Genomic DNA, 26,656 nt, shown 5'->3' on the forward strand with positions numbered 1-26,656 from the left:
AAAAAAAAAGTCGGCTCCCATTAAAGCGGCTCCCTCTTAGGAGCCGGCTCATGTCGTTCACTTCAAAGAGTCGGCTCTAAGAGCCGGCTCGTTCGCGAACGACACATCACTATACAATATATTCATTTTCTCAGCCTCCCGATGCATCGGTCAGGAGAGACAAAATAATCCTGGAGCCGTGCCTGGTTAAGATCCACTCGACTCGAGGTTCTTCTTGGTCTCTTATCTGCCTAGGCTACTCACTACGCATGTACAGTACAGTGTAGTGCACTTTAGTGTTCAAACTGAAGCACCCCATAACTGAAAAGCCTCCAGATAAAGGCTACCTTTTCAGTGAAATGTGACGACAATGTCAAGAATTTCATGAATGATAAGTTGATACACTAAAAAGTGCTAGTGCCGTATTTAAGCGAAACTTTTGCCATGTTCAAGAAAAGATAGCAGCTTTGAAGCACATTTAGTTAAAATACACCATATTCTCATCACAACTGCAAGGCGTGAAGGCCTTATCAGAAATCGTCAATTGATACATGTGATTAGTGTCACCAAAAAGTGCTCAGGAAATAGATTACCAAGAAAACAAGATGCCATCTTTTAAGAAATAGTTGTAAGTGAGCTGTAATGGAAAAATCATGGATAGGCCATGCACTTAAATAAATGTAAATAAAACTAGAGTACAATGCAAAACATTAGACATTGCAAATTACAAACTTTTGAACAAATAAAGGTGGTACTCTATACAATTGAATATAACAACAGGGGTAAAAGTAGAGAGGTTGGAGCCTCATTAGTTTATTACACATTAAAACGCCACTGAGATATTGAACGCTCCGATGACAGGGGTCCGTTTTTGTCGATGTCACAGGTGCACTATTTAACGGGAGGTGCATCGTCCCCGCCACGCGCATTGATTCACACTTGTGAGCAGGCTCTGCTTGTCAGTCACACTTTGAACGGCTGCTGTGGCGCTCATCCTCATCAGCACCACCGTCACCAGAAGCACGAGTGACTCGCGCTCCAGCGCCTTCCTCCCGCTGACCGCCGAATGAGCCATACGGAGCGATTCCATTTGAGGATGATTCCCTGCTGAGGAGCAAAGCCGAGGGCCACTCACACACCCGCCTTTGGGACGAAGGGGGGTGGAGGAAGAGGAGCGAGGCGACGAGCCGTTTCACGTTTCCAGCGCTCGTCTCAAGTGAAGGCGATAGGGTCGGGAGGGGGGGACTTTGCCATGGTCCGGTCCGGGGACATCTTTGTAGCCCTGCTCCTTGTGGGTTGTGCGGGTAAGAGACTTTTATTAACTCGCTCTAAAGTGTATTAATATCGTGAATAACCGCGGTAGTAGCGGTCGCCATCCTTGCACCCACCCCCCCTCCTCCTCCTCCTCCTCCTCCTCGTCGTCCCCACTAAGGCTCCCTGTCAGGCAGGTGCTGCGGCTCATGCTAATGAGCTTACTCCGCGCCCTATTTCTTGTCTCTTGTCCACCCTGGAATATATTATGCTATCCCAACTCTTTGTTGTCTGCAAACGCTGACTTGGCATTATTCTGCATGGCATAAATTGTGGTCCTCCACAAGCGGGGCGGGCAACGGTGGATGAAGTGTGTGTGTGTGCGCGCGTGTGGCTGTGTGTGTGTGTGTGTGTGTTGGGGGGTTACAGTCTCAGAGGTTAGCAAGGGGGGGAGGGTGCGGATAATGTGTGGGGTAATGTGTCAAGAGGATTTATGTTGGTCTCGATCCACTGCTGTGTTGTTGTCGCCCACTGCTCTTGTGTGGGACCTGTTTGTTATGGATGGGGGGTGATGCTGGGCTCCCCCCAACATGCTCAGAGAGAGAATGTGTGTTGCTGGGAAATATAACACACTTGTAATGCACCTGTTATTATGTACAGCAGGTGCATTGTGTACAGCAGGTGCAGTGTTAAGGGGAGTAAAAGGGGGTGGGGCTGGAGGGGGGGAGGTAGCCCTTGACAGGCGATGCTGGCCTGCGTGAAGCCCATCAAGGGTCTGTCAGGGAGAGCACGGCTTCATTTGCTTACTGATGCATACCCATACACATTCGCACACCAACTCCTACTCTGAATCATCTGTTATGTAAGCTGATTCCCCGATAAAGGCTTTGAAATGAGATCCTCTAAGTTGGTGAAATGTGTAGTTACGTAAGTGGTGTGTGTGTGGGGGGGGGGTAGATTACATTTGTGATAACATCACAGATATTTAAGTAAATAATGAAAGAGTTGACATGTGAGGGTTGATGCGTGGCATGGAGTGGCGCACGGTTCGGCGTGGGATAGCCGATTAATCTGTCTTGCCGAGTACAAGGGTGTTCCTCGGGCAGGGGAAAATGCTGAGGGAGTGAGTCTTGGCCGTGGCTCCTCCTCGCGTGTTTACGGGCGTTTGTGAGAAGAGCGTCACGACTGTGCTCTGTTGATCACGTGCCTCGCTGCTTTGAGAGAGAAAACACCCAGTGGCCGTGCATGATGAAGGGTGACGGCATTCATCACTGTAGCACATGACACTTACTTATGGATGAAACCTGTCAAAAGGCACGAGTGTTACGAGAAAACCATTCAAGAGTGAAAGATCTAGTTTTGATTTAGATGCCGGTGAAGACTAGGGTGGGCATGACATAACAGAGCGGCTTTCTTTTGGTTATTTTTTTTGTGTTGTCAGTGAAATAAAATTTAAGTAGACACTGGCATTACCGATATTTTGAGGTTGGTGTGACACTATACTGGAAGAGATGATATGATAATAAGCTCCATTGCTATGTCAATGTTTTATCCAACTGTGAGTGTTTCCTTGGTGTTTTCATTGAAAGTTGAGTCAATTTGATGAATCGATGATTCTATTTTTATTTATTCAACATAACAAGTAGTCCTAACCTTATTTATTCATTCATTCATTTTCTGAACGGCTTCATCCTCACTACGGTCACGGGGGGTGCTGGAGCCTATCCCAGCCGTCTTCGGGCAGTAGGCTGGGGACACCCTGAACCGGTTGTCAGCCAATCGCAGGGCATACAGAAACGAACATCCATTTGCGCTCACACTCACACCTTGGGACAATTTTGAGTGTTCAATCAGCCTGCCACGCATGTTTTTGGAATGTGGGAGGAAACCGGAGTACCCGGAGAAAACCCACACAAGCCCGGGGAGAACATGCAAACTCCACATAGGTAGACCGGAGCTGGACTTGAACTTGGTACCTCTGCACTGTGAAGTCGACGTGCTAACCACTCGGCTACCGGGCTGCCCTTAACCGTATTTATTTATTTATTTATTTTTATTTATTTATACTTATATATATATATATATATATATATATATATATATATACACACACACACACACACACACACACACACACACACACACACACACACACACTTTGGGGAGCAATGGGTTTAAGATTTCTTTCAAACTAAACCATTATTCTTCGGAACAGAGTTGTGACAACAGCCAACACACGAAGGTAACTGGCACCACAGCGAAGGTATGGATTCTGAGATACATCCATGCATTTTTTTGTCTCAAGTGAATTACATGCGTGTTTAAAAATGCATGCTCTGCGGCAGGAAAAGTTTGCAATCGAGCAGTTCCATGGCATTAACGGAACAGATGCAAATGATGGACATCGGAGAACTTTTAAGCAATATAAGAGTGATAAGAAACGCTAATGGGAATTGGACAAATCTTCCTTGATCAGCTAAGGGGAAAACTCAATAAGGGGATAAATCAATCAAGGAATTGTTTTTCTCAACGCAACTGTATTTATAGAGCACTTTCAAACAGCCATCGCTGCATAGAAAGTGCTGTACATGGAGCAACTATCATATATTCAACAATAAAGCAATAAATCAGTAACAAAGACGGTAGAAAGCACCAAACAGTAAAACTAAGATCAAGTCTGAGTCATGCTGAGTCAAATGCCAAAGAATACAAGAAAGTAGTTTTAGAAACGTTTTTGAATAAATATTATTGTTAATGTAATGGGAGAATCGATCTGAATGTTCTGAACTCCTGTTTCTCCTCCAGCCAGTGTCGTAGTGAGCTGATGCTGAGCAATTAATCCAAATCTATCTTGCCTTTGACCGAAAGACAAACGATGAATTTGCCGCCTCACAATGTGCCTGCTTTGGTTTTTTTCTGGGTACTCCAGTTTCTTCCCACATTCCAAAAATATGCATGGCAGGTAGATAGAACACTCCAAATTGTCCCTCGGTGAATGGTTGTTCGTCTATGTGTGCCCTGCGATTGGCAACCAGTTCAGGGTGTACGTTGCCTTCTGCCCGAAAACAGCTGGAATAGGCTCCGGCACGCCCGCGACTCTCCCGAGGATAAAGCGGCTTCAATGATGGTCAGATGGATAAAAAGAAATAAGCTTATGAAGATGGTTGAGGTGGAAAAAGAGGTGAATGGAGAAGAGGCTGCTGAGGTGGAAGACATTGACCATTGACCACCGATTGACATTGACATTAATCATCTTCTGACCACTGCCCAGCTTTCTAACATTGGCAACCTTCATTTCCATGCAGATTGCCTGTCGTTTGTTATCACGACCGATGTCATCGCTTGCCTTTTGCTTTTTACCGCCATCACCACCACTATCATTAGCCTTTATTTTATCAGCCATGCTAAATAAAGTTTAGTTGTATGGAAACATGTAAATTATACAAGGACTTAAACGGTCTGATATGCTCACGGAGTGTCAGAACAAATTGGGCGTGCAAGAGAGCGAGACACACACAAGATAGCTGTGTCTAAATTAACAGGTTACGTCCTCCGAAGGCCGCATTTTTCGGCCGCATGATGTCACTTCCGACTCGACCGCATGTGGTTATCAAATTCGAAAAAAAATATTGCACATAATATTTCATATCCAAATAAGCCTTTGGGCAGTGTCGAGCTTTATTATGCAAAGCCATATTAAAAACAGACACTTGCACCTTTGGGCAGAGGCTATTAGGAGAAGCCAGACGAGCAGGTAAAACGCAAGACCTAGTTTATAGTTCGCCCGATTTTTTTTTTCTCTGATTTTTGGCAGTCCAAGTCTGGAATATTCAAGCAGATTTAAAATGAATCGCATGTCTCTTCAAACATGTGCCCATGAATTGTAAAATCCACATATCTCACACTCACGCCTTTTATAAAAACCTCATTTTCAGTGCCAGTGAGAATAAGAGGTCCGAGCCACAGAGGCTGTGATTTCATTCTCGTCAGGACCACTCGAATCGGTGGTGACGGGGAGCGGATCAGACAGATCCAGGTCTGAAAGGAGAAGCGCTGCCTCAGGATGCAAACATGATGACATTACACGTTCACGTGACCTGACGAGGCAGCACTGCGGGAGCTCCCTAAACGCCGTTTCTTAAGGATGGGCTTGTGGAGGTGCAGAGTCCGTGCCAAAATGTTTCTTGAGCATCTTTAATTCACACGGTGCTTTGAAAAACCAAGCTAGCATTGTAGTAGCCTGGAACAGTTCTCCAAATCCAGCAGGGATGCGAAGATGTCAGCTCCAACAGGAAATGAGAACAGTGGGTTCGTGTCAGTCATTAAATTAAAACGAGGCTGGAATGTTGAGCGGCGCATCCCAGTGGACACGTCACATTCGTTTGTCAAAGCTTGAGGCAGTCCGTTGCCTCCGCTTTGTAGGGCTTAAGGAAGAAGACCATCAAAGTTTCTGCCGGAATACGCTTGGCACACTGATTAAGTGCCAGAGTTTAGCTTTAGGCCACCAAAGAGTTTTATCTTTTATTACCAGAACCACGTCTGTTCTCCGGTTCACGCGACCAGGTCTTTCCGATAACACTAAGACCGCTTGGAGTCATTTTCAATGCAATTTTTCCCTTATGAGTTTTGCCAACCATCTCACGTTCCTCGTCGCTACCCGATGGGATCCCTTTGTGTTATAACTGACAAAGTGACTGCTACCTTCACCACTAATGTAAATGTAGCTTTTATTTATTTATTTATTTATTTTAAATACAGCTACAACAGTGTTTATGTGGTCCAGTATGTGTGTCAGTGCAAAGACGTTGTAAATGTAATTCTGGCTTTGTATGAGCAGACGCATGTACAAATATTTAATATGCACTGATACCGATAACAGTATAAGGTTTCAAAAAAAAAAAAAAAATCTCAAATATTGTACAGGCCAATACCACATCATCACCATCCAGGTACGAGCCAATGCTAGCCGCGGAAAAAAATGATTTAAGTACATGACCTATTCTTCTGCCCCCACTGCTCATCTCACGAATTATGTTCCATTTGCACTATATAAGTTGTATTCTTCGAGTAATTTTGACATGTCAACTTTGAGAAGTCCTTGAATTTCAGCCCATATGAGTTTATTGGTGAATATTCTCAACTTAAACTCGTCAGTCAATCAGATAAGGGATTCATCGAGTCACACAGGAAAAGTGGAGGTCGAAAAATAATCGTTATATTTTTTTAACTCTAATTTGAGGTAATTTTGGGACCAGATTTTCTAGAAGTGATACCACACAAAAACATTCACCAGAAAGGCCTTTTTTTTTCTTTTTTTTTTCCACCAGACAAAAAACGAATTTCCTTCGGAACCCATCAGTGCATTGCATTGTTGTAAGGACAATTCATCATTTAGTGCCTGTTTTCAGCGCCTAATTTTTGAAGTGCGATCTACCTCGGTTGTCATCGAATCAAAACCTTACATTCATTACCCGGGATTGTTGTCACTTAAGTTTTAACTAACAGTAAATCAGCCTTTTAAGTGCACGCTCATCTTCCTATAGTGAAGCAAGTGAGCAAGTACCCGTTTTGAATAAGATAGCTCTCGTGTCGGATGTCGTGACAAAGCACTTTTTTTTTAATGGTGGTTTAGCTCCATTTTTGCATGCGGGAGCGGGAACAAAACTGAATTGTTATGAAGCGGCGATACAAGGGATTATTCAGAGATCTGACTCACTTTCAAATAAGGACTGTTTCTTCAGGCCTGATATGGAGTGACAAGCTCCCTTCTTTGCACTACTATGTTGTCAACCCAAAAAAAAAAAAAAAAAAGTAGGGAAAGATTAGACTTTGGCCAACTTCAAACTTAAGTCATCACAGCCTTGAATGAGGCAGTGATGTTCACGTGTCATGTCACACACTGTCCATGCCGGAGGGTCTCAATTTAAAAGAGATACTGACAAGTCCTCGCAAGTCGAACCTGAAAGCAAGAGCACACAGTGTCTGATTTAAAGGAGAGGAGGAGAGGGCGGGAGGGGGGGAAGCCACAATGAAGCGATGCTGGTGGCTAGGATTTATCTTTGCACTTCTTTTATTTGGCAGTGCACGTCTTTTAATCCATCCATGCGTATCATGCCACGTTCCTTATTGAACCACTATAGGATGCATCACTGGGCTCAGGGCAGGTTGAATTCTGGGATGCTGTGCCCCAGGGTCTCCTCTGATGTACAGTCGTTACCACAGCGTGTTCTGTTGCTTACATCATGCTCCTTTATGAACAAACTATTGGATACGCCTCGAGGAAAGTCATAAGATTATCATTTATTATTGTTATTATTATTGAGGGTGGGTGGTAAAAAGGACAACTGCCAGTTAAAGTTGCGACAAGACACGCGGTCGTAGTAGGAAGCTGGTCCTTTTAATCTCTAATTAGATCACACTAAGACGACACTATCTCCAGGGGAGCTGTAGACGCTGAAGCCGTTTGTGATCCACTTCAAAATGGTGTCACATATTCTCACGGATGAATTGCTCCGCTGAAAACTTGACCCGCTTGACATTTTTACACTTGGAACTTTTGTCCGTTCTAAAGTGTGTCGTTGAGTTTAATACATTTCCCCTCCACTGAGATTATTCCATATGGAATTCTTTCACAGCCATCCAAGGGCATTGAAGCACCTTTTTTAAATTTTTTTTTTAAATTCATTTACCGGCCCACATTTGCAGGGATGAGCCATTTTATGACTTCATAACTTGACATTTGTATTTTAGTATGAATATGAACAAAGCAACTGCTATCTACAGGAACGATAAAATAGCAAACTAAAAGATGAAATACTTGTGCGCTCGGTCATGAATCGCTATTAGTCACATTTCTCAAAGGGGATATTTTTGACTCGGTGCAATGTGAGCTTTCCACATTCACCTTGACCTTTATTGCGAGTTTGTTGCTGATTGATCCCAATGAATAATGAATGACACTTGAAGGGCCATTACACCATCAGTGCTGCCTGAACTCTTGGTGGATATATGAAACTCTTTCGGATGCCATCAAAATGCACACCTCCCTGGATTTATTTTACAATTAGCCTGCCTTTAAATGCTAACCGTCAGCCCTTGATGCTCAATGACACATTCACATTTAAAGTATGCCCTCTCTTACACACGCCGAGCTCTCATGAGCGGCTGTTGAGAATAATGTACAGGACATTCCCCCGCGGAGGGTGATTCATGGAAATCAGTGGTAAGCTCATTGAAAGCTGGCCACAGTGCTCACAAACCCAATGAACTGGACGTGTAGCCCGAAGATTTGTTGAGATTAGAGTCCTCCTTCGAGTTAAGAGGTAGTGCTGGGAAATACGGAAAACATCTTCGATCACAAAGCCACATTCAACTCGACTTGTATCAAATGATTCATGCATCCAGAAAGTGCTGCGATATAAAATCAAAGGTAAACATAAGCAAATTCGCCGACATATTTTTTTTTGCACAAATGATGATATGAATCTCAAGAGGCATAAAAGATAATGATTCTAACTGAAATTGATTGGGGGTATAAAAAACTAAGGTGAGCTTTACTCTCATGTAATTTTGAAGACATTTATTGAGCAGATCTCAAAATCCAAACTCGGTATTGCGTTTTGAAAACAAATCACATTTGTAATATATGCATTAAATACAAACACGATAGGTACATTCATTTTCTGAATAGCTTGTCCTCATTATTAATTTATGTTTAATCTTCTAGGCCACTCCTCCTGGATGATTTATGGGATGCCGTAACATTTGCTGTTTGGCTGTGGTTGTGCGTGTGTCGCATTATTTTGTACTAATGTTCTCTCCAGCGGGGGCACGGTGGTCGACTGCTGAGCACAGTGCAGAGGTGCAGCTTTTGATTCCGGCTCCTGCCTTCCTGTGTTGAGCTTGCGTGGGTTTTCTCCGGGTACTCCGGTTTGCCTCCCACATTTCAAAAACACGCACGGCATTCATTCTATTTTATTTCACCCATGTTGAGTGGGTGATCAGGAAAATAAAGACCATTTATGACACAGAGCAGTGATAAACCCCAGTCTTATTATTTTAAAGGTACACAGAGTTTCGGCAGAAAAGGGTGTCGTCATTAGTAATAAATGCGTCATTAATTACCGAATATTCAATGTCCTGAGCGTTCCTAAATCGGCAGAAAGCCATTTATATTTTTTCCTGCACTTAGTCCATATTAATCAAAAAAGACCAGCTCCTAGTAAATTGGATGAATTCTAATGTTTTTTTTACAGCCCTTAGACAATTCATATGCGATACGCCGCCTTAATTGAATATGGAAATCTCAAATATAAGATTGCACGGATTAAACCTGCAGACATTGAACACGGTGCTAATCCGGTGGATAAGAGGTCTATGTTATTCCTGGGCTGTATTGGTGTTGACTACAACATTACAGTATTCCTTGTCAAGATGGAGGCTGGTCGCAACAAGACAAGCTGTGCATCAGGATGAGGGAGGACGTGGGAGGTTACAGTTGTAAGGTATGAAATAAGGACAACACACAGGATTTGCCACAGGATTTGCAGCTCCTTGGAGCGGGTGAGCCCTCAAATAAAACCGTTTTTAAATGTCGCTCAGTAGCTGAGGAAAATAACTTCCGTAACACACTGGGTCACTCAGTTTCAACTCCACATGATGCATGTCGATTGTATGTTTGCCATCGCTCTCTGGTCTCTCACGCTCCCCTTTAACCATCCCCACACAGTGTGAGTCATTGGCCTCCTCTGCCTAGACTTACTGTTGTTGCCAGTGGACGCCGGATATGCCGGGAACCCCACCGCGCATCTTTTTCTTGAATGCCATAAACGATAAAAGCAGATGACAGGCCCGGAAGAAGCAAAGAAAACTAGTGCTGATCACAAGCGCCGTGACCGAGTCATTGGGGGGACACACTGTACCCGGTGCGCCGTGGCAAATTGAACCCTCGTGGAAAAAAAAGGTATTATTAGGTCTAACAGAATTTTTATGCACATAAAGTCTCTAGGGTAAATTTTAGGGTTTGTTCATACTTGCAAAAATAAATAAAGAAAGAAAGGAAGACAGTACATTTTCCATTCACTTATCATACACACTGTTGTCATTATCGTCAAACCAGAATCGGTCCATCTGAAGAAAGATAGCGTCTGCGACATACAGTACTGTGTGACAAAACTCAAACATACAAAACAATACTGCTGTCTGCCATGTTGCATATGCGCTGGGATTTATATGGTGCTATTTTTAGTCACCATGGTATCCCAAAGAGCTGCTAAAGTATACGTCGCAAGTTCTCTGTCGTGGGCGGCAATGCCACAGACGTGGATATAAGGTGTGTCACAAAATTTACAGGACAAGTGTCGCCAACGCCCCCAACTACAAAATACGAGGCAGCCCAGACAATCAACCTGCACGGCTTCAGAGGGAGACTGCAGCGATATTTTTCGTTTGTGCGCAAGATGAGGCAAAATTTGTGGTGGGATATCTCGTCAACATGACAAAATACCTGCTTCTGATGCCCTCTGCACGTCCGAGAGTATTGGCCGTGAAGAACATGGCTGTGCTGGAGGAAAGTCCCTCCTCCCCTGATCTGGCTGGCTCCATCTGATTTTTTTCCCCTTCTTTCCCAAACTCAAAGGGGTCATCAAGTGGACATTGTGACAAGAGAGCTGCACAAGATCCCGAAAGAATCCTTCCAGGAGTGCATGAGGGCATGGCGGAGAAGGCTGGGAAAGTGGGTTTGACTTCACGGGCATCTATTCGAAGGGGAAAGCTTAAAGTATGTAGTTTGGATTTGAAACATCTTTTGTGAGACCAGTCCTGTAACTTTTCTGACACATCTCATATGTTGACAGCTTTGGCTTCTGTGCCAGTCTTAAATGGTACACTGAAATGTCTTTTTGCTTGCTACGTTCATCTTATTTCTGGTCAGCATCCATACCGCTTTTCCGCTTGAGCTCAAGTGAACAAGAACACACCAGACTACAGGTGGTCGGAGAACTCATCTCCTCTTTGAGCAACTCGGTCTGTTTGTGTGACGAAAATGTTCACACTTGTCATTTGCTACTCCTGTCCGGGCCAAAGCAACCAAAAGCATCGCTTATCAGGTTTTGGTTTACGTAGCGTTCACATTGCTATCTTTAATTTTGAAAGTTGCCACTGAATAGATGTCAGAGATTTTCTCGGACAAAGTTAAAGAAATGACTCGGCACACAGGAAAATTGTCTTCAATATCGGCGGGAGGGGATCTCTGAGAGCGAACGACGGTAGTTGCTCCGATGATCACACTCTCGGCTCCCTCTCCGCCGGTTCGAACTTTTATTGCAAAATACAAGAAAGACACTGCCCCCGAGATTGGCATACCGCGCCCCCCGGTCCGGCCCCTCGGTAGTGATCTGATCTACCCGAATACACAAGTCACAGACTTTGCTGATGACAAATGTCCACCTGGGCGCGACAGCGGTTCCCAAACTGTCTTTTGGTATTCAACAACTCTTTGTTCCCAATTTGTTCATTCCCACTCTGTGATTGAATCTAGCCTTCTTCCATCTGTTCGCCCCCCTTGCTTTGACGTGATTACTCAAGAAAAGGCCCTCCGCCCAAACGGCCGACACCTCTGCGCTGAGTATGTCCAGACATGCCCAAATTAACCGAAACTTTAAACATGATACAATTTTGTTCATAGATTTCTCTATCATTCCCACCTCTTTATCATAATTAAAGTTTCGTCAAACGCCCAGGTGACATTGATATGCAATTGCACGGGTGGGAAGAAAAACTGTCCTTGGGGGTGACAAAATCGGGACAGAAAACCCTTCCCGGGCAATGGCTATACATTAAATGAAAATCGAAATCTAATCTAAACATCAAACAGAGTAAGCCGACCCAAAACATCAAACATTCACATCTGCAATGCCTTTCTGTGAAGTCGTCATACGGGCTTACATAAGGTTCTAGTAAACCAATCATCGTCCTGTCAGTTTGTCGCCTCCTGCTTCCCAGCGTCGAATCCCATGAGGCAAGTCACTCCATTCTTGGGCCTGTGTGCCCACGGTGACCGCACCTAGGTCAATGATGTTTGATGATGATGCTGATGATGCACAGGCAACGCGTAACTTCCTTCCCTTGGTCTTTCGGCGGCGCGCAAGGTTAGCGCACTGATGTTTGGGTGCGGATTTTTCCTTCCTGGGACTGGCGTCGCTAGGCCCCTCAACCTTGAACCAAAGGAGATTGCACTGCGACTGGGCAACCTGTTTTTTTTTTTTTGTGACATCTCAAACCTCATCCCAAACCTCACCACAAGCAGTCTTGTTTCTGCACGTTTGTTACAATAAGGTGTTGAATTGATCATTAATAGTGTTGACTTGATCAAAAAAAAACAAAAACGTTGCAATGGAACAATTACAATTATTTCATTGTGCCAAACTGTAATGTGTGAACACACTCGCATGGAGGCTTCGAACCTTTCACTGACGTTGCACTAGCATACGCATTACTGTCCTTCATTAAATGAACAAAAGGCGTCTCAATGTGATCAAGGGATGTAAACACATGTCCACTCTTAGCAAACCGCAATCATCTACTGTATTCTCAGTGGCGTACTAGGAACTTGTATAACTGCTCCCACCGGAGATTTCCTTCAAAAGACCCACCATTAGGAGAGGCGAGGGTGAATTTTACTGTGCAGGGCTAGTGGCTATGTTGTGACAGCATATTGCTGCTTAATCTGCCTCAGAACTCTGGAGACACATTTTGACGGATCAGGGCCAGGTTGCCTTTTTTGACAAGAGGACAGAAGTTAACCTGCTCGAGAAATCGGGTTGTTTGACATCCGCTGTTATGACAATCTGTGTTTATTTGTCCTCCTGCATCGTGCTAGAATATATGATCCTGGAATATTGATTTAGTCGGCCCGAGGTGGATAACTAGGGAACTACACATCTGGTTTTGTTGTATGATTGATCGATAGTGTTGCAATGCACTTGGATATTTTTTTGCATCGTTCCTGACAATTCTCATTGCCTTTTTTTTTCATTGTTTGGCTATTTTGTCGTGTATGGATCTTGTTTTGATCGACAAAAACTACTTATGTAGTCTAAATAATGTCCATCCTTCTTTTGCATTAAAAGCTCTGATAGTTTATTGGTGATGGTCTTCCTTTGTTGCAGATATCCTCGAGAGAGAGTCAAGTCCCAAGTCGAGAATTCAAATCTCATGTGGTTGGCCCAATCCCAGTGTCTATTTTTACTGTCCTGCCTCTGATTGGTCATCAATGCGCGTGTGTGTGTGCGTGCACGCGCGCACGTGGAACATCGCGTGTCGTAAGGTGCCTGTGTGCCATCTGTTGTTCTCAAAGGAGTTGTCGCAAAGACAGTCTAAGCCAAGTACGTCTGTCTCACCGAATGCAAAACACCAACCTTGGAACGAACGAGGAAGAAGTAGCATAAGCATTTGGTCCCTATCCCCCCCCACAAATAGCAACCAGTCCAGGGTGCATCTTGCCTCTCACCAAGAGTCAGCTTGGGTCGGCTCCAACTCACCCGTGACTCGTTTGAACAAGTACATAAAAAAATATGTATGGATGGATCTGAATTTTCATACCGCACCTCAGTCATCACAATTTCATTGTTTGAAAAATACGCTTGAGACACGGTCCATGATCTCTGCACCTGTTTTTAGCCAGTTATGACCGTCTTATTCACCATTTGCTATGATGCAATCTGTAAAGATGTAACCCTCTGTCCACACAGGTTGTATTTCTATTTGATTTTATTTTGCTCCATTTTACCCTGCTGTCTGTAGCCAGGTTTGGCATTGCAAATGAGCATCTCATATCGATCGCCTTACCGGGATATATAAATGTTAAATACAGTATACTGTTTGTTTGTTTCTCTCTCTATTTATACAGTATATATAAATCTCTCTCTCTCTCTCTCTCTCTCTCTCTCTCTCTATATATATATATATATATATATACACACACACACACACACACACACACACACACACACACACACACACAGTGGTACCTCGACTTACGAACGGCTCTTCATAATAACTTTTCAAGTTATGAAACGCCTCAACAGGAAAATATTGCCTATTGTTATGAAAGAAATTTCAATATACGAAAGGTAAAGACACGATATGGGTTGCTACTCGCAACTCTTGAGTTTCCTGAATGCAACATACGTATAGCTATTCTGCCATTGGCTATTACCGCGCATCATCCTGGCATCCCATTGGGTAAAAGGGACCTCTACCGTATGTGTCTGTGTGTGTAGATAGACACACAGACAGATCGATCGATCAATCGATCGATCGATAAATGTGTTTATGCAGCGTCCTCGTCATTCGCCCCTCGGGCCATGTGGTGTTCTGATAGTTTTACTTATGTGTGAATCACCCAGAAAAAGTGTTCACCAGTCGGGCGATCGCTCACTATGCTAATGCTTGCCTTGGACATTTTTGAAGGATTGTTAAAAGCCGACAAAAGCAAACGTCCTTGGATCAGTTCTCTACAAAACGCTAATTTTTCAACACTTAAAAATCTTGCTATGCATAAACCCTGAAATTTTATGGGCAGTTTTTTTTAAACCAATGTCTCGAGATTTATTCCATCTTGCCAAGCTCCTGTTGGAGTTTAAGTGATGGATGGATGAATGAATGAAAGGAGGGATGGATGGATAGATGGATGTGTTAGCTAAGACATCTCCCTTGACAGAGAGACAGGAGATTTGATTGAAGGGGATGTGCTAGTAGACAAGTAAATGAAGCAATGTAATGCAGGGGGATAAATACCGCATGGGGGATAAATACCGCATGGCCTTGGAGAAGTATGTACAAGGAAAAGCAATGCCTCAGTATAATCGCAAAGGTTTGTGGTGTACTCAACCGGGTAGTTCAGATGTTATCTGGTGACAGCCTCACAATGAACTTCATTCAAGATGAGAATAAGCAGAATGTGTCTAATGAGTCTGCACTGATGATTATTACCACTTGAGTTTGCCTGTAAAATCATCTTGGGACGCACACTTGAGCAATGCTAGTCGAGTTTCAATCAATTGATCAGCTAAAATAAAAAAAAAAAAAACTGACCTTGGCACCATGACATCATTCATTTGTGGAATTCAACTTTGGAATTCTCGAGTTTGGTATTGGGATTTTTTGGGCGATGATCAAAATTTAATTCGAAAGACTGTGGTTGCCCTTCGCTCCCCCAAGATCTGAATGGTACAAAGACTCTTCTTCTGTTTTGGGGTATTTATTTTCCCCTGCAGAAGAAATCAATGTTAACATTGAATGTTTGCCCAGTACAGACGGGTCACAGTCCTAGGACAAGGATTTATACGGTATAATTTTGCAAGAGGATAAGGCAAATTAGCATTTTAGCAGAGCAGATTACTCGCGCTATGGTCAAAGAGATTTATTTTGAAATGGACTGAAAGAGACCGGGAGATTTATTGCACATCCCTAGCGAATTGATCCAGCAAATGCAGGTGACAGCAACACTGAAGCAATTGCATGGTCTGCTCGGTAAAGATCCTTGGCGTGGAGATTATTTAAAGAGGAGGAATTCCGTATCCGTATGCGTATTTACGCCTCAGTGAACCAGCCGGACAGAATCTCAAGTTGCGGCTGGCTATCAGTCCCATTTTGCATCCTCTAAAACGTGTACCAACCTCTTCTAATTAGTGTTTTAACGATGCAGGCAGACTGTAAACGGCCGCATTGGCCTCTGCTTTCTGCCTCTCTCACTGCCGCTCGAAAACATTATTTGCGTCTGTGTATTACCGCAGGTTTGCAGGGAGACTAAGCCATAAAAACACCTTGCTCATTTTCAGCGCTATTATGTTGTAACATATTCACTTCGGAGATGGGGGGATAAATGCTTTGATTTAAAACTTGATTATTGATTCCTGCGCCGCGGGCGTGTCAATCCATCCATCCGTGAATTCACGTTACCCATGATGATAAAGCGAGGCTTGTTAGTTTGAATTTTGTTTTATCTTTTCGACATCCGGATTTTTGCATTGTCACTATGATATGTATAACACATAAAGCACTTAAAGACCTCTCTGGTGGTCTCGCGGTTTCGACCACTATATGCTAAAGGTAATTGCCAGGTTTCAATTCTGGGTTTAGTCGATTCGATTTAACAATCGGGATTGATGCAAACTCGCTTCAGGCAGTCCAAGCGTCCGTATGACAGTCATGTCAGAATTTTGCTTAGCTGCGACAATAATGTTGTACAGATGAAGCAGAGTGCAGACAAGACTTCTTGAAACAGTTCATCTGTTAGTGCGTTTCGTTGTCTCTGTCTGTTTTGACTGTCGGAACAAAAATAAACACTGCCAATCCCCGACAAGACTGAAGGTGGAACAGCAATGAACCAAACATACACCTTCAGGAGTTCAATCCTTTGCTGACTCATTTACTCTAAAATTATACCGCGTATGCTTCTTTTTACTGAGCCACTCACCGGCCTTCAATTCGCAGTCGAGAGGTCAGGCTCATACGCTGAAGAAGCGATGGCAGCGGGCTTTTGGTTGTCAACATGTAAAATTGTCCTTTTGGTTGTCAAGTTGAGTAATTATCCTTTTGACTGTTGAGGTCAATGATTTCCTGGAAAAGCCTAATTACACTGGCATTTGAAACTTGGCAGGTGTTAATTCCAGACACTATTTGCATTGTAGGGGGTGCCATTAGTACGCGTTTGACTGATGGAAGGCTTGAAATCCTCCACTGCGACATGGCCGCAAGTTGGGGGGAGAGATGTCGACAGCAAGCATGGTCCTACGGGGAGAAGTGTTCCTCTCACCACTATTGTTCTCAGCTCGAACCTTGATAGAGACACGCTAAAGACAGATTACATTTTCATGAGCGCTTCTATCCAATTACAGCGCCATCTACCCAAATCTCCACCGTTCTGAGTTGATACGTATCCGCTCCACAAGTTGCTGGCCATCCCACACACACTACATAATGAGTCCTCCAGTAACGCTGTGTCTGTCCGCCCTGCTTCTCCAGCGCTTGTCTGGCTCTATCTGAAATGGTGCATTCCCTCTTATTGATCCCCCCGGCCTCTCTTCCTGGTGGAGACGCAGGCAGGCTTATCCGGCTCGCCCCAGCTTGTCCGCCTGGTAAATGGACAGAGCAAGAGAGAGAGAGAGCTGTGCGCCAGGTTTGGGGACGCTGTGTTGTCTCGGACAGCTTTTGTCTGAGTGGTCATTGTTTTGCATCCTGCCTTCCTGGCCTCCTCATCCCCCCCCGGTTTTTGCCCCCTTTGTTACTCCAGTACTTATGAGATATCCATTAAATCCTGTTCACTTGGCAAAGTTGTGCTGTATTTGATCCCACCAAACAATCAGCTGGCATTACCCTTCTAGCAAATAGAGCCGTGTGGGCTTTGCTTTTCATGGGAATGTGTCGTGACTTTCCGAAGCGGGGGAACCACGAGGGATCCATCGTCATGATTAGCCTGGCAGAATTCTCTTTTTTGTTTGTTTGTGTTGTTTCATTGTGCTTGTCGAAATGCTAACATTTCAGTCATTGTTCAGGCCACACAGACTCCTTATTCTTCCAGATTTCAGTCTCCAAGAGAGTCTTTACATTTCACCGCTTATACATGTCATTTTAGGCTTTGTGACAGACTGCTCGGCTCGCACGGACATCGGCACAGATTGCGTAGTTCATCGGTAGCTCTGGAATTCACGTGCAATCTCTCCCCGTGACTCACCCTTGATTGCACGATGGCATTAGTGGCATGTGCTCACAAGGTTTACAATGAATCGTGCCGGATGATTTTTCAGTTTCACTTTTAAAAAAAAGGTACAATAGCCTCCATTCCACCTTGCTCTTCTTTTCCCCCCCTCATCTTTCCACCGAGTCATTACAGGAGTACACAGCACGATGGGCCACAGACGTGCCGCTTTCCAGCTGCCTGGGCTTTTGTTGTGTGATGCGCAGCTGAGGCAGATGCTGAGGGGCACTTACAATAAATTGGCCGAATGAGGGCGAATTCTGCTCTGCAACTGAATTGAAGTGCACTACTATTTGCAGAGTTGCGTCTCTGCCAGAGAGAAAAAGGCATGTTATTCGGGAAGATTTTGTCCTGTTCGTAAGAGTTCATTGTAATCATGTTTCAGCTTTAGTATTGGTAGAGTGTTTTTTTGAGATGGGCATGATAATTACTTAATTGCTGTGAATTGTGGGTAGTTAAGATCAAACAGATGCACTCCTGGGCTGCAACTAGCAGACTCGCTGAGCACCGTCAGCAACAGTGTCAACTAGTTTGCAGTCAGAAAAACAATATTACTGCAGCTATGGGAAGATGAGTTTTATTTCACAAAGATCTCGGCTCTCTTTATTTTATTTTTTGAATGATACCCTTCCTTGTGGAGCACACATGGCAACACATGCTTCACACGGAGCATATTGTATGGGTACACGGCGCACAATACATTTTATATTCCAATTATGATGACCAAAACCTTTTCAGGGGTCAATAGGAATGTCAATAATTTCAACAGTAGCATCTTAGCTTGTGCTGCAGTTGCCTCTCCGGCACTTTCCTGTTGTGTCAGACTTGAAATTACCCCCACTGACATTGGCACAGATTAAATGTGAATAGTTTCTCTGTTACTTGACCATACTTGGTTGATTTCTCATCTTAATACCAGTGAGGTGATTACGCCAAGCAAAGTGGCTGGAAATAAATACAGTGGTACCTCTACTTACGAACGTCTCTTCATACGAAATTTTCAAGTTACAAAACGCCTCAACAGGAAAATTTTGCTTCTTGTTACGAAAGAAATTTCGAGATACAAAAGGTAAAAATACAGTATGGGCTGCTGCTGGCAGCTCCGAGTTTCCCTGAACGCAGCATACTTTTAGCTGCTCTCCCATTGGCTATTACCGATCATCATCCTAGCGTCCCATTGGCTAAGAGGGACCTCTACCGCATGTATCTACGTGTGTAAATAGATAGAATGTGTCTATGCAGCGTCCTCGTCATTCGTCCCTCGGGCCATGAAGCGTTTGGATTGTTTTATGTAAATGTAAATCACCCAGAAAAAGTGCTCACCAGTCGGGCGATCGCTCATTATGCTGATGTTTGCCTTGGACATTTTCAAAGGATTGTTAAAAGCTGACAAAAGCAAACGTCCTTGGATCAGTTCTTGACAAAACGCCAGGCAAAAAAACACTTCTGAGGGAAAACATGAACAAAGGAAGGCAAAAAAACGAGGACACAGTTAAAAGTTAAATGACATTCATTTTTATTCTTTCCTCTATTCTTTGTTTTTTTTACATTATGCCCAACTCTCATTTATTGAACAATGATCTAATTGTAACATGTATTTGTTACATATTTTAATGCATTTTTATACTTTAGGAAACATTTTTGTCTGAATTTTGGGGAGCTTGGAACAGATTAGGGCATTTACATGGAAAACGCGTCTCTACTTCCAAAATTTTCTAGTTAAGAAATTTCTTCCAGAACCAATTAATTTCATAAGTAGAGGTACGACTGTACAAGTTTGTCAGTTGCTCCGGTCCAGTGGTTCCACTTTTGCAGGGAGAAAGGTTTTAAAAACACACTTTGGGGGGTTTACAGTGAGCGGCATGGAATGGATTTCTCTTGCGGTTAGAAAATAACGCATGCATGAAGCCTGCCAGGTTATTGCCATCATGAGGGCGCCACAAGCAGAGGCTGAAATGAATCGTTGTAATGTTGGCTATTTAAACATAATGAGGTTTCACAGTGGAATTTAACCCGTTTGGATTATGTTGTGGGCAACCTGCGTGGAAGTCGAACTATCACACCACCACGTCGGACCATCAAGGTGGGGGGGGGGGGGAGAGATAGAGAGCGAGAGAGAGAGAGAGAGAAAACATGTTTCCATAGCAACTGGCAGCGAGTGAAAGTAACCGCGGCAAAGAGGCATGAGTAGCAAGCAAATACTGTTTTAATTCCTTGAATTGAGCGAGTGAATGCAACAACTTTGTTGCCTTTTAAATGTTTGTATTCTGGTGGCATTTGAAAGTCAAAACATATCTAGGTTTTTGGGATAAGGTAGTTGAGAGATGAAATAGTTTGTCAAGAATGTGGTCAATGGTGTAGAATTGATTGTTGTATCATCGTGTTGTGATACTTCAAAGCCACTGCCGATTCAGCCTTTGCTCAACTGTGATCTGAAGTGGAACACTTGGAAAACAACAACACAAAACTAACTGTCATGACATCCGGCCAACAGCCACACAACCCAACTTTTTCTACTAGTATAAATTGCCAAAGCCTTAATCAGTAAATAAGTTAAGATCGGATAAAGACAATACAGATTTGCATCTGTTCGGTATTATGGTGTATAATTCTTTCTAATATCCCTAAAAATCTTCAGTGTGATTTCAATGAGGCTCTCACATGGCCACGTTGCAGGAAAAACTCAACATATTGGAAAGTACTTCTGGATTAGACAAACATATCATTACTCATCTGTGAAGCACACATGTACAGATGAACGATTGAAGACTGCATTCAAAAGACTGCCTGCCCTAAATTGAGCATTGTTAGATCATTTTTGACAAAATGAAATTGCCGCCTATTTATTAACTTGGTGCCCTTTAAAAGATTGATGAAATTATTCAACCGCATGTCCCTCATGATCCTGAGCTGCGATGGCTAGCGTAACAGTCTGAAGGACAGGTTTGATCTTTAGATCAGTGGGTTTTCAAAGTGTGAGACAGTGAGCACACCGTACCCTCAGGGAATACTGAAACACGAAAGAAAAAGGATCTCATTTTAAGAACAAATGAAAAAAAAAAACTAGATGTAAGGGGTTTCTCAGCGTATCTTGTGATATGTTTTTGCTGCAAAGAGAATATTACAATATATTGATTATAAAGTGCGGTGTGGTGCAGGCGATGCAGTTTACAATGGCCCGACATATTCTGAATGGCTGTAATCAAGCACCCCAAGAAGGACAATTGTGTCTTAATACTGTATTGTAAAGTAAATGCATGATACATTTTGTCCCATCCCTACCGCTGATTTCTTTTCATATCTACTGTCGTAGCTTCGTCGCTTCCAAAACGTGTTATCTCAAGCTGCTGCGCCTCCCATGAAGCCCACCTAAGGGAGGTGCGCCTGCGCCCCACACTACTTTATCTCACTGGTACTTACTTTTTTAACTCTGGCTGTCATGTGTGTAGGGAGCGAGAGGGGGTCTTTGACGTTCTATGTATGTTTGACGTCAGGCAAATAGATAATGAGGGTAATTGCGATGTGCAGCGAGTAACAGCTCCGATCTCACGACGGCAAAGGTTGCAGCACCTAAGGTTATTGTTCGAAGGTATCTCGAGACGGTGGGGGCCAGGGACCATGCGCTGCATATATTTCCATCTCTCTATACTGTATCTGTGTCCGTGCGCTTATCAGTCACTTGCAGCGTAACCGTGGAAAAGTCAGTGCTCTCCCTTATGGAGCCTGAATTCAAATGTTTTAAGTCAAGCTACAGAGGATGGGTTTTGGCAATATTTTTATGTACATTTCAGAACCAATTGATGATTAGCGTCGCTCATTTGAATTCATGAAACGACCACCTGCCCATCACATGCGAGCACGAGTCATCTTGATGATAACACACGCAGACAGTGCCTCATAGGCTCGGCTGAGGAAATGGTGAAGGATTAAGTCTCGCAAATTTGAACACCAATGTGACCTGCATATGAAGGAATATATTTACAGACATTTTGTGACGATGGTTTTTTTCCCCCCAATATGGGAAAATAGCTGATAGTCCGCAAGTAATTTATATTTACTTTGTGGAGCTCTAAATTTCACAACAAACGCGAAAGCGGTTGATGACCCGGGGAGGCATAAATTATTGACACTGCAAGCTGCCTCTCTCTCTCTCTCTCTCTCTCTCTCTCACTCTTTGTCGTCACAACTGTGCTGCATACAAATATGACATTGCCCACAGCGACAGAAAATGTTCACAAATCACAAATGAATTGCAAATGCAAGTTAAAAGTTCCTTTTCTGTTATGTTGAGGTCTCGAGCAATAACTACAACCTGAGGCCAACTCGAACTTGCTGCCCCTGTATTTTGTAATATCTAATTTAGGACCCTGACGCCTATTCTGCAGACAAAATTCGCAGCGCTCTGAATACAAAGTATTCAATCATGGTGAGAAAGTGCGTTGCTGACCATCCGGACAAGTGAGCCTAAATGATAGGGGTGTGCATCTCTCCACAAAAGACGATTCAATACGGTTTTCGATACGTACGAAACGATTCAGAGTGAAGTTTGACTAGAAAGTGGAATGATTTCATTTGGTTTGACTCAATGCGATTACGATTCGATAAGGTACGACTCATTGTGAGAGGGTTTGTCGCAACTTTTGAATGGACTTGTCGGTACCATAAATGTGCGAATCAGTATTCATCTTGATATATTTCAAAGTGGAAGGATTCGTTCGGTTCAAATCAATACACTTGCATCTTTTAAATCCAAAAACTATTTTCCGGTTCAAACCGCTTTTTTGTTATATCCCAACTAAACAACAGTGCTGACAGTAACCGCAGCTCGCATGTGAACACATCTTCAGTTTAGCTTGCACGACGTGAGAAGTTCTCCGAAAGTGCACTCTGCTATTTGCGAGCGTCTGATAGTTTGTCCATAATTGCAATGGGACCAAAAATGACAAAAGACACCAAATCTGGGCAGAGATGGACTGAGTTTACCAGCCACCAACTAATTTGAACTACAGAAGGTTTGGTTCTACTCAATATGTCTTTGTTTAGCCTTTGTGGGGAAACAGGGAGTCGGCAGATCATTGAAACATCTTACAACCGTAAATTTGATGTTGCAAAATTAAGCCTTTAACTCCCAGTATCCTTTCAAATGACACTTGCAATCCTCAAGCCTTGAATCAAAGGTTTTAAAATGCTACAGACACAATAAACAACTGTTTGCTAATGTATTTTCTTTGCAAAACTTTGGAAATCAGATACAAAAGAATAGTGTTCAAACTTTAAACTGGTAGTTATATGACGTCACCTACAATCCGCATTTCATATTTTATTCCCACTGTGACGCACAAGCCTAAAAATAAGGCGAAGCGACAGAGAATTTGGAGTTTGTAATGTTCCTTTCTCGGTAATAATCGTTGGACTAAAAACCCCAAACTGAGGCATTTTCAAATGGAAAGAGAACTTGAACTACAGGGACATTCCATGTTTTGCCAGAACTAGGTCACATTCATCTACTTGAGTTCATTTCGGGTCTCTGAGCAAGTCGAGTCTCCACCGTCCCGGAAAAAGAAAAAAAAAAAAAATCCATGACTCAAATTCAGACAGATTGCTCCTGTTTGTAAGGAATTAAAATTCTCTGGTTCGGTTTGCCACTTAAGTGGTACGCAGCACCCGGAAAAGCTCTTGGGGCATGCGTTCCAGGGTGACTCTTACTGAATGAATCATGAACTGTTCATGCTCCAAATGTATGATGCGCTTACCGAACAAGTTTGTGACGTATTAGGGGAATAAAAGGCATTCATTACTCGTCGCAAACGATACTATTTTGTGTTTCTAAAACGAATCGAACATGAAATCATCCAGACAAAAGTCAGAAGTGTCACAAAACCTCTGAGCTATGTGATTATAATGCTTATGAAAAGAAATCTGGGGCGTGGCATGTGTATAGTAACCTTAGCCGAGCCCGTGAAACTTCTGCCTCCCAACAATGTTTAAGACTCATTGAGGTCACCGTCATCGTGACATTTCAAGTGGACGAACTGTATTAGTTCACAACTGTGCAGTTATTTTGGAATGCAAATAAAGCCAATGGTGCTCAAGTATCAGTGTGGCTTTTTGCCAGGTTTGCCACAAAAGATTGCATGCGATATGAATTCGACTTACGTTCGCGATGTGTCAATGAGTTATTTTGATTTTGTCAGAGTCAAATATGTTCAAAAGCACATTGACATTTTAATTTACGCCGCTCTCATCCTCGGGGCACGCTCACTAACCACTGGTGTGAAGTCTCGGGTTTCAAATTGATTGGTCTCGGGGGGGTTCACACTCGGATTCAATTTCCAATTGCTTGTGTCACTTGCAACCCCGCCCTCTCCGCTTTGAACCAGTCTGCCCTTTAACAAGGCTGACGCTCCCGCAGCTTTTTAGCCTCTTAAACGTTTGAGACGAGAGAGCTATTAGTGTCTGGTTCATAACTATATGGCCGAGAGGAGTCTTGCATCTGCTTTGGATCGAAGCGAACCCCTCGGTGTTCGGGCCATGGTTTCATGTCATTGAGAGAGAACTGAACAAGTGTGCTGTTGTACGTAAACAGGAGGACAAAATTGATTATGACTTCTGACATGAACAAGGGATGGAGTGTTTGCACTGAATAGGACCTGACATTTACATCTCAGGAGGGTGATCGATGATCCAAAGAAAACAGAAGGATTTAAGCAAGACGTAAAACCCTGTCGGGCAGTTTGCACATCAAATGTGACAAAAGCGTTGGCGGGTTGGTGTCACGTGACAAGCATACTACACAGAGGCTCCTGGCGTTAATCACCTTGACTTTGATATCATGCGGCGTGTGACACTCACTCCTGTTTTTGATCAACAATAGTAGCGTGGTGTCATTAATCCATATTTGCCGCATTTTGACAGTCAACCAACGTCTGCGCAAGGGTCCTTCTTTGAGAGGAGGGGATTGCGTTTTAATGGAGTTGTTACAAAACACCAGAGGACAAAATGAAGTTAAATGTAGGCATCCATCCACATTACTGGCTGAGTCAGTTTGCCTTTTCTCTCCAACTTCCTGCCCTTTGAAACTCCCCTCGCTATCGCCCTAACACCCCGGCGATACAGAGCCGGATTTTGGGCCCATTTAGTTACATTTCTCAACTGCGGGGAAACTCTAACCGCTCCTCTTGGGAAACAAGTGAAGCTTTGTTCTAATTAGGAAGCGAAAGGCTTCAATCCAGACCTCATCCTGTGACCACCCGCACCAACTCCCCCCAAAAAATAAATCAAGTCTTTTCCTACCCAGACATTGATAAAGTGTAGGCATTTACCCATGTACACCCACATTGCATCTCTGCTTCCAAGAGTCTTAATTGAAGGACAAAAGAAGCCGCAAAAAAAAAAAAACAATATTCTTCACCATCCAGAGTAACTGGTAAACATCATTGATGTCCCACCTTCAGCAAAATTTGTTCCTATTTTCATTAACTGAGAGTTGAGTCTCTTCACATGCAAACTAGACACAGTTGATAGACGTTATTATTGTCATGTTAACCAACTGTCACTTGGGCCCAATTGTATTGATCATCCCGGCCAGATATGTTCGTTATTAATTGTTAATGAAGATCTTGGAGGCATTTTTTTCTTTTTGGAAACATGGATGATTTCTGAATTTAGGGTGTTCCCTTTTTGATAGCTCAGGGTCTGCTTATGGTTTTTAGGCGATTGCCAACGTTTGATAATCCCTCTCATTTTGAATGTTGTTGTGTCTCCTTCCTTTAGTGTCACTGGACGTGCAGATCACACCCACTCATGGTGAAATCAGTCTCGGGGAGTCCAAATTCTTCATGTGTGAAGGTAAGCTTGACAAGTTGTCTTGACAGTGTCACATTTTTTTTGACAGTACGCAATTGAAACGTTACCCAAAGGATGAAAAGGCTGTTATTGTTCTGTGCACGCCATTGTTTTAGACACTGAGTGAAACGGATCATCCAAGATAATGGCTACATATTGTATTGTTTGCTCTTGGTGAGAACAAGGTACAATTCAGCGCTACGTACTGTATTGAGTGCGATTACCACCACCATGTTGAATTGTTATTGTTGTCTGTACGATTATGTAATTATCATTCAGCCTTTTGTTGCTGAGTCACACTGCCAGCACTGGTGGAACGTGAGTTGCGAGGGCCCATAAAGCAAAAGCCTTCTATGAATAAAATAGAATGTATCGTCAGCACTATTCGGTCCAGGGGAACAGATTGACTTTGCGTTACTACTTTGTACACACATACATTATAGATAGACTCATTTTATTTTTTTGGCTGCTACCCATCAGTTATGGGCGGGGCTAAGCACATAGACTGGTTCGGGCCGAGCGGCGAAAGGATAGAGCCCAACAGACCGGACATCACGGTGACCCGAAACGACGAGACGTCATCCATCCTCACGTTGTACCGAGCAGTGACGGAGAACGCCGGCACGTACAAGTGCGTCGCCACCAATGGAGATCAGCAGGGAGAGTCAACGGTTAACATCAAAATTTTCCGTGAGTATTTTCCGCTCAATGTCAAAGCAGAAAAAAACAAAAAAAAACCTCTCTTTATTAAATGTGTCGTATTTTATTGACTGCTCTAGGGCATCACATTACTCTTTAGCTTTTTTTTTTTTTTTTTTTGCC

At 43.3% G+C, this 26,656-nt stretch overlaps 1 protein-coding gene across 10 annotated transcripts in view; it reads left to right on the forward strand.

Annotated features, from left to right (window-relative positions):
* The first annotated feature begins 929 nt into the window (after positions 1-929).
* Positions 930-26,656, forward strand: part of ncam1b (neural cell adhesion molecule 1b) — a 63,973-nt gene continuing 38,246 nt past the window's right edge. For 8 of the 10 annotated variants that reach the window (XM_019874325.1, XM_019874326.1, XM_019874329.1 and 5 more), the window contains exons 1-3: positions 930-1,283; positions 25,763-25,837; positions 26,315-26,524. In XM_019874325.1, coding sequence (XP_019729884.1) covers positions 1,232-1,283; positions 25,763-25,837; positions 26,315-26,524 — 337 coding nt within the window. In that variant the 5' untranslated portion in view covers positions 930-1,231. The remainder of the gene's footprint in view (positions 1,284-25,762; positions 25,838-26,314; positions 26,525-26,656) is intronic. The other 2 variants (XM_019874333.1, XM_019874334.1) reach the window with 2 other exon arrangements.

Source organism: Hippocampus comes, unplaced genomic scaffold (assembly GCF_001891065.2).
Source record: "Hippocampus comes isolate QL1 unplaced genomic scaffold, H_comes_QL1_v1.1 scaffold125, whole genome shotgun sequence".
Classification (NCBI taxonomy): domain Eukaryota; kingdom Metazoa; phylum Chordata; class Actinopteri; order Syngnathiformes; family Syngnathidae; genus Hippocampus; species Hippocampus comes.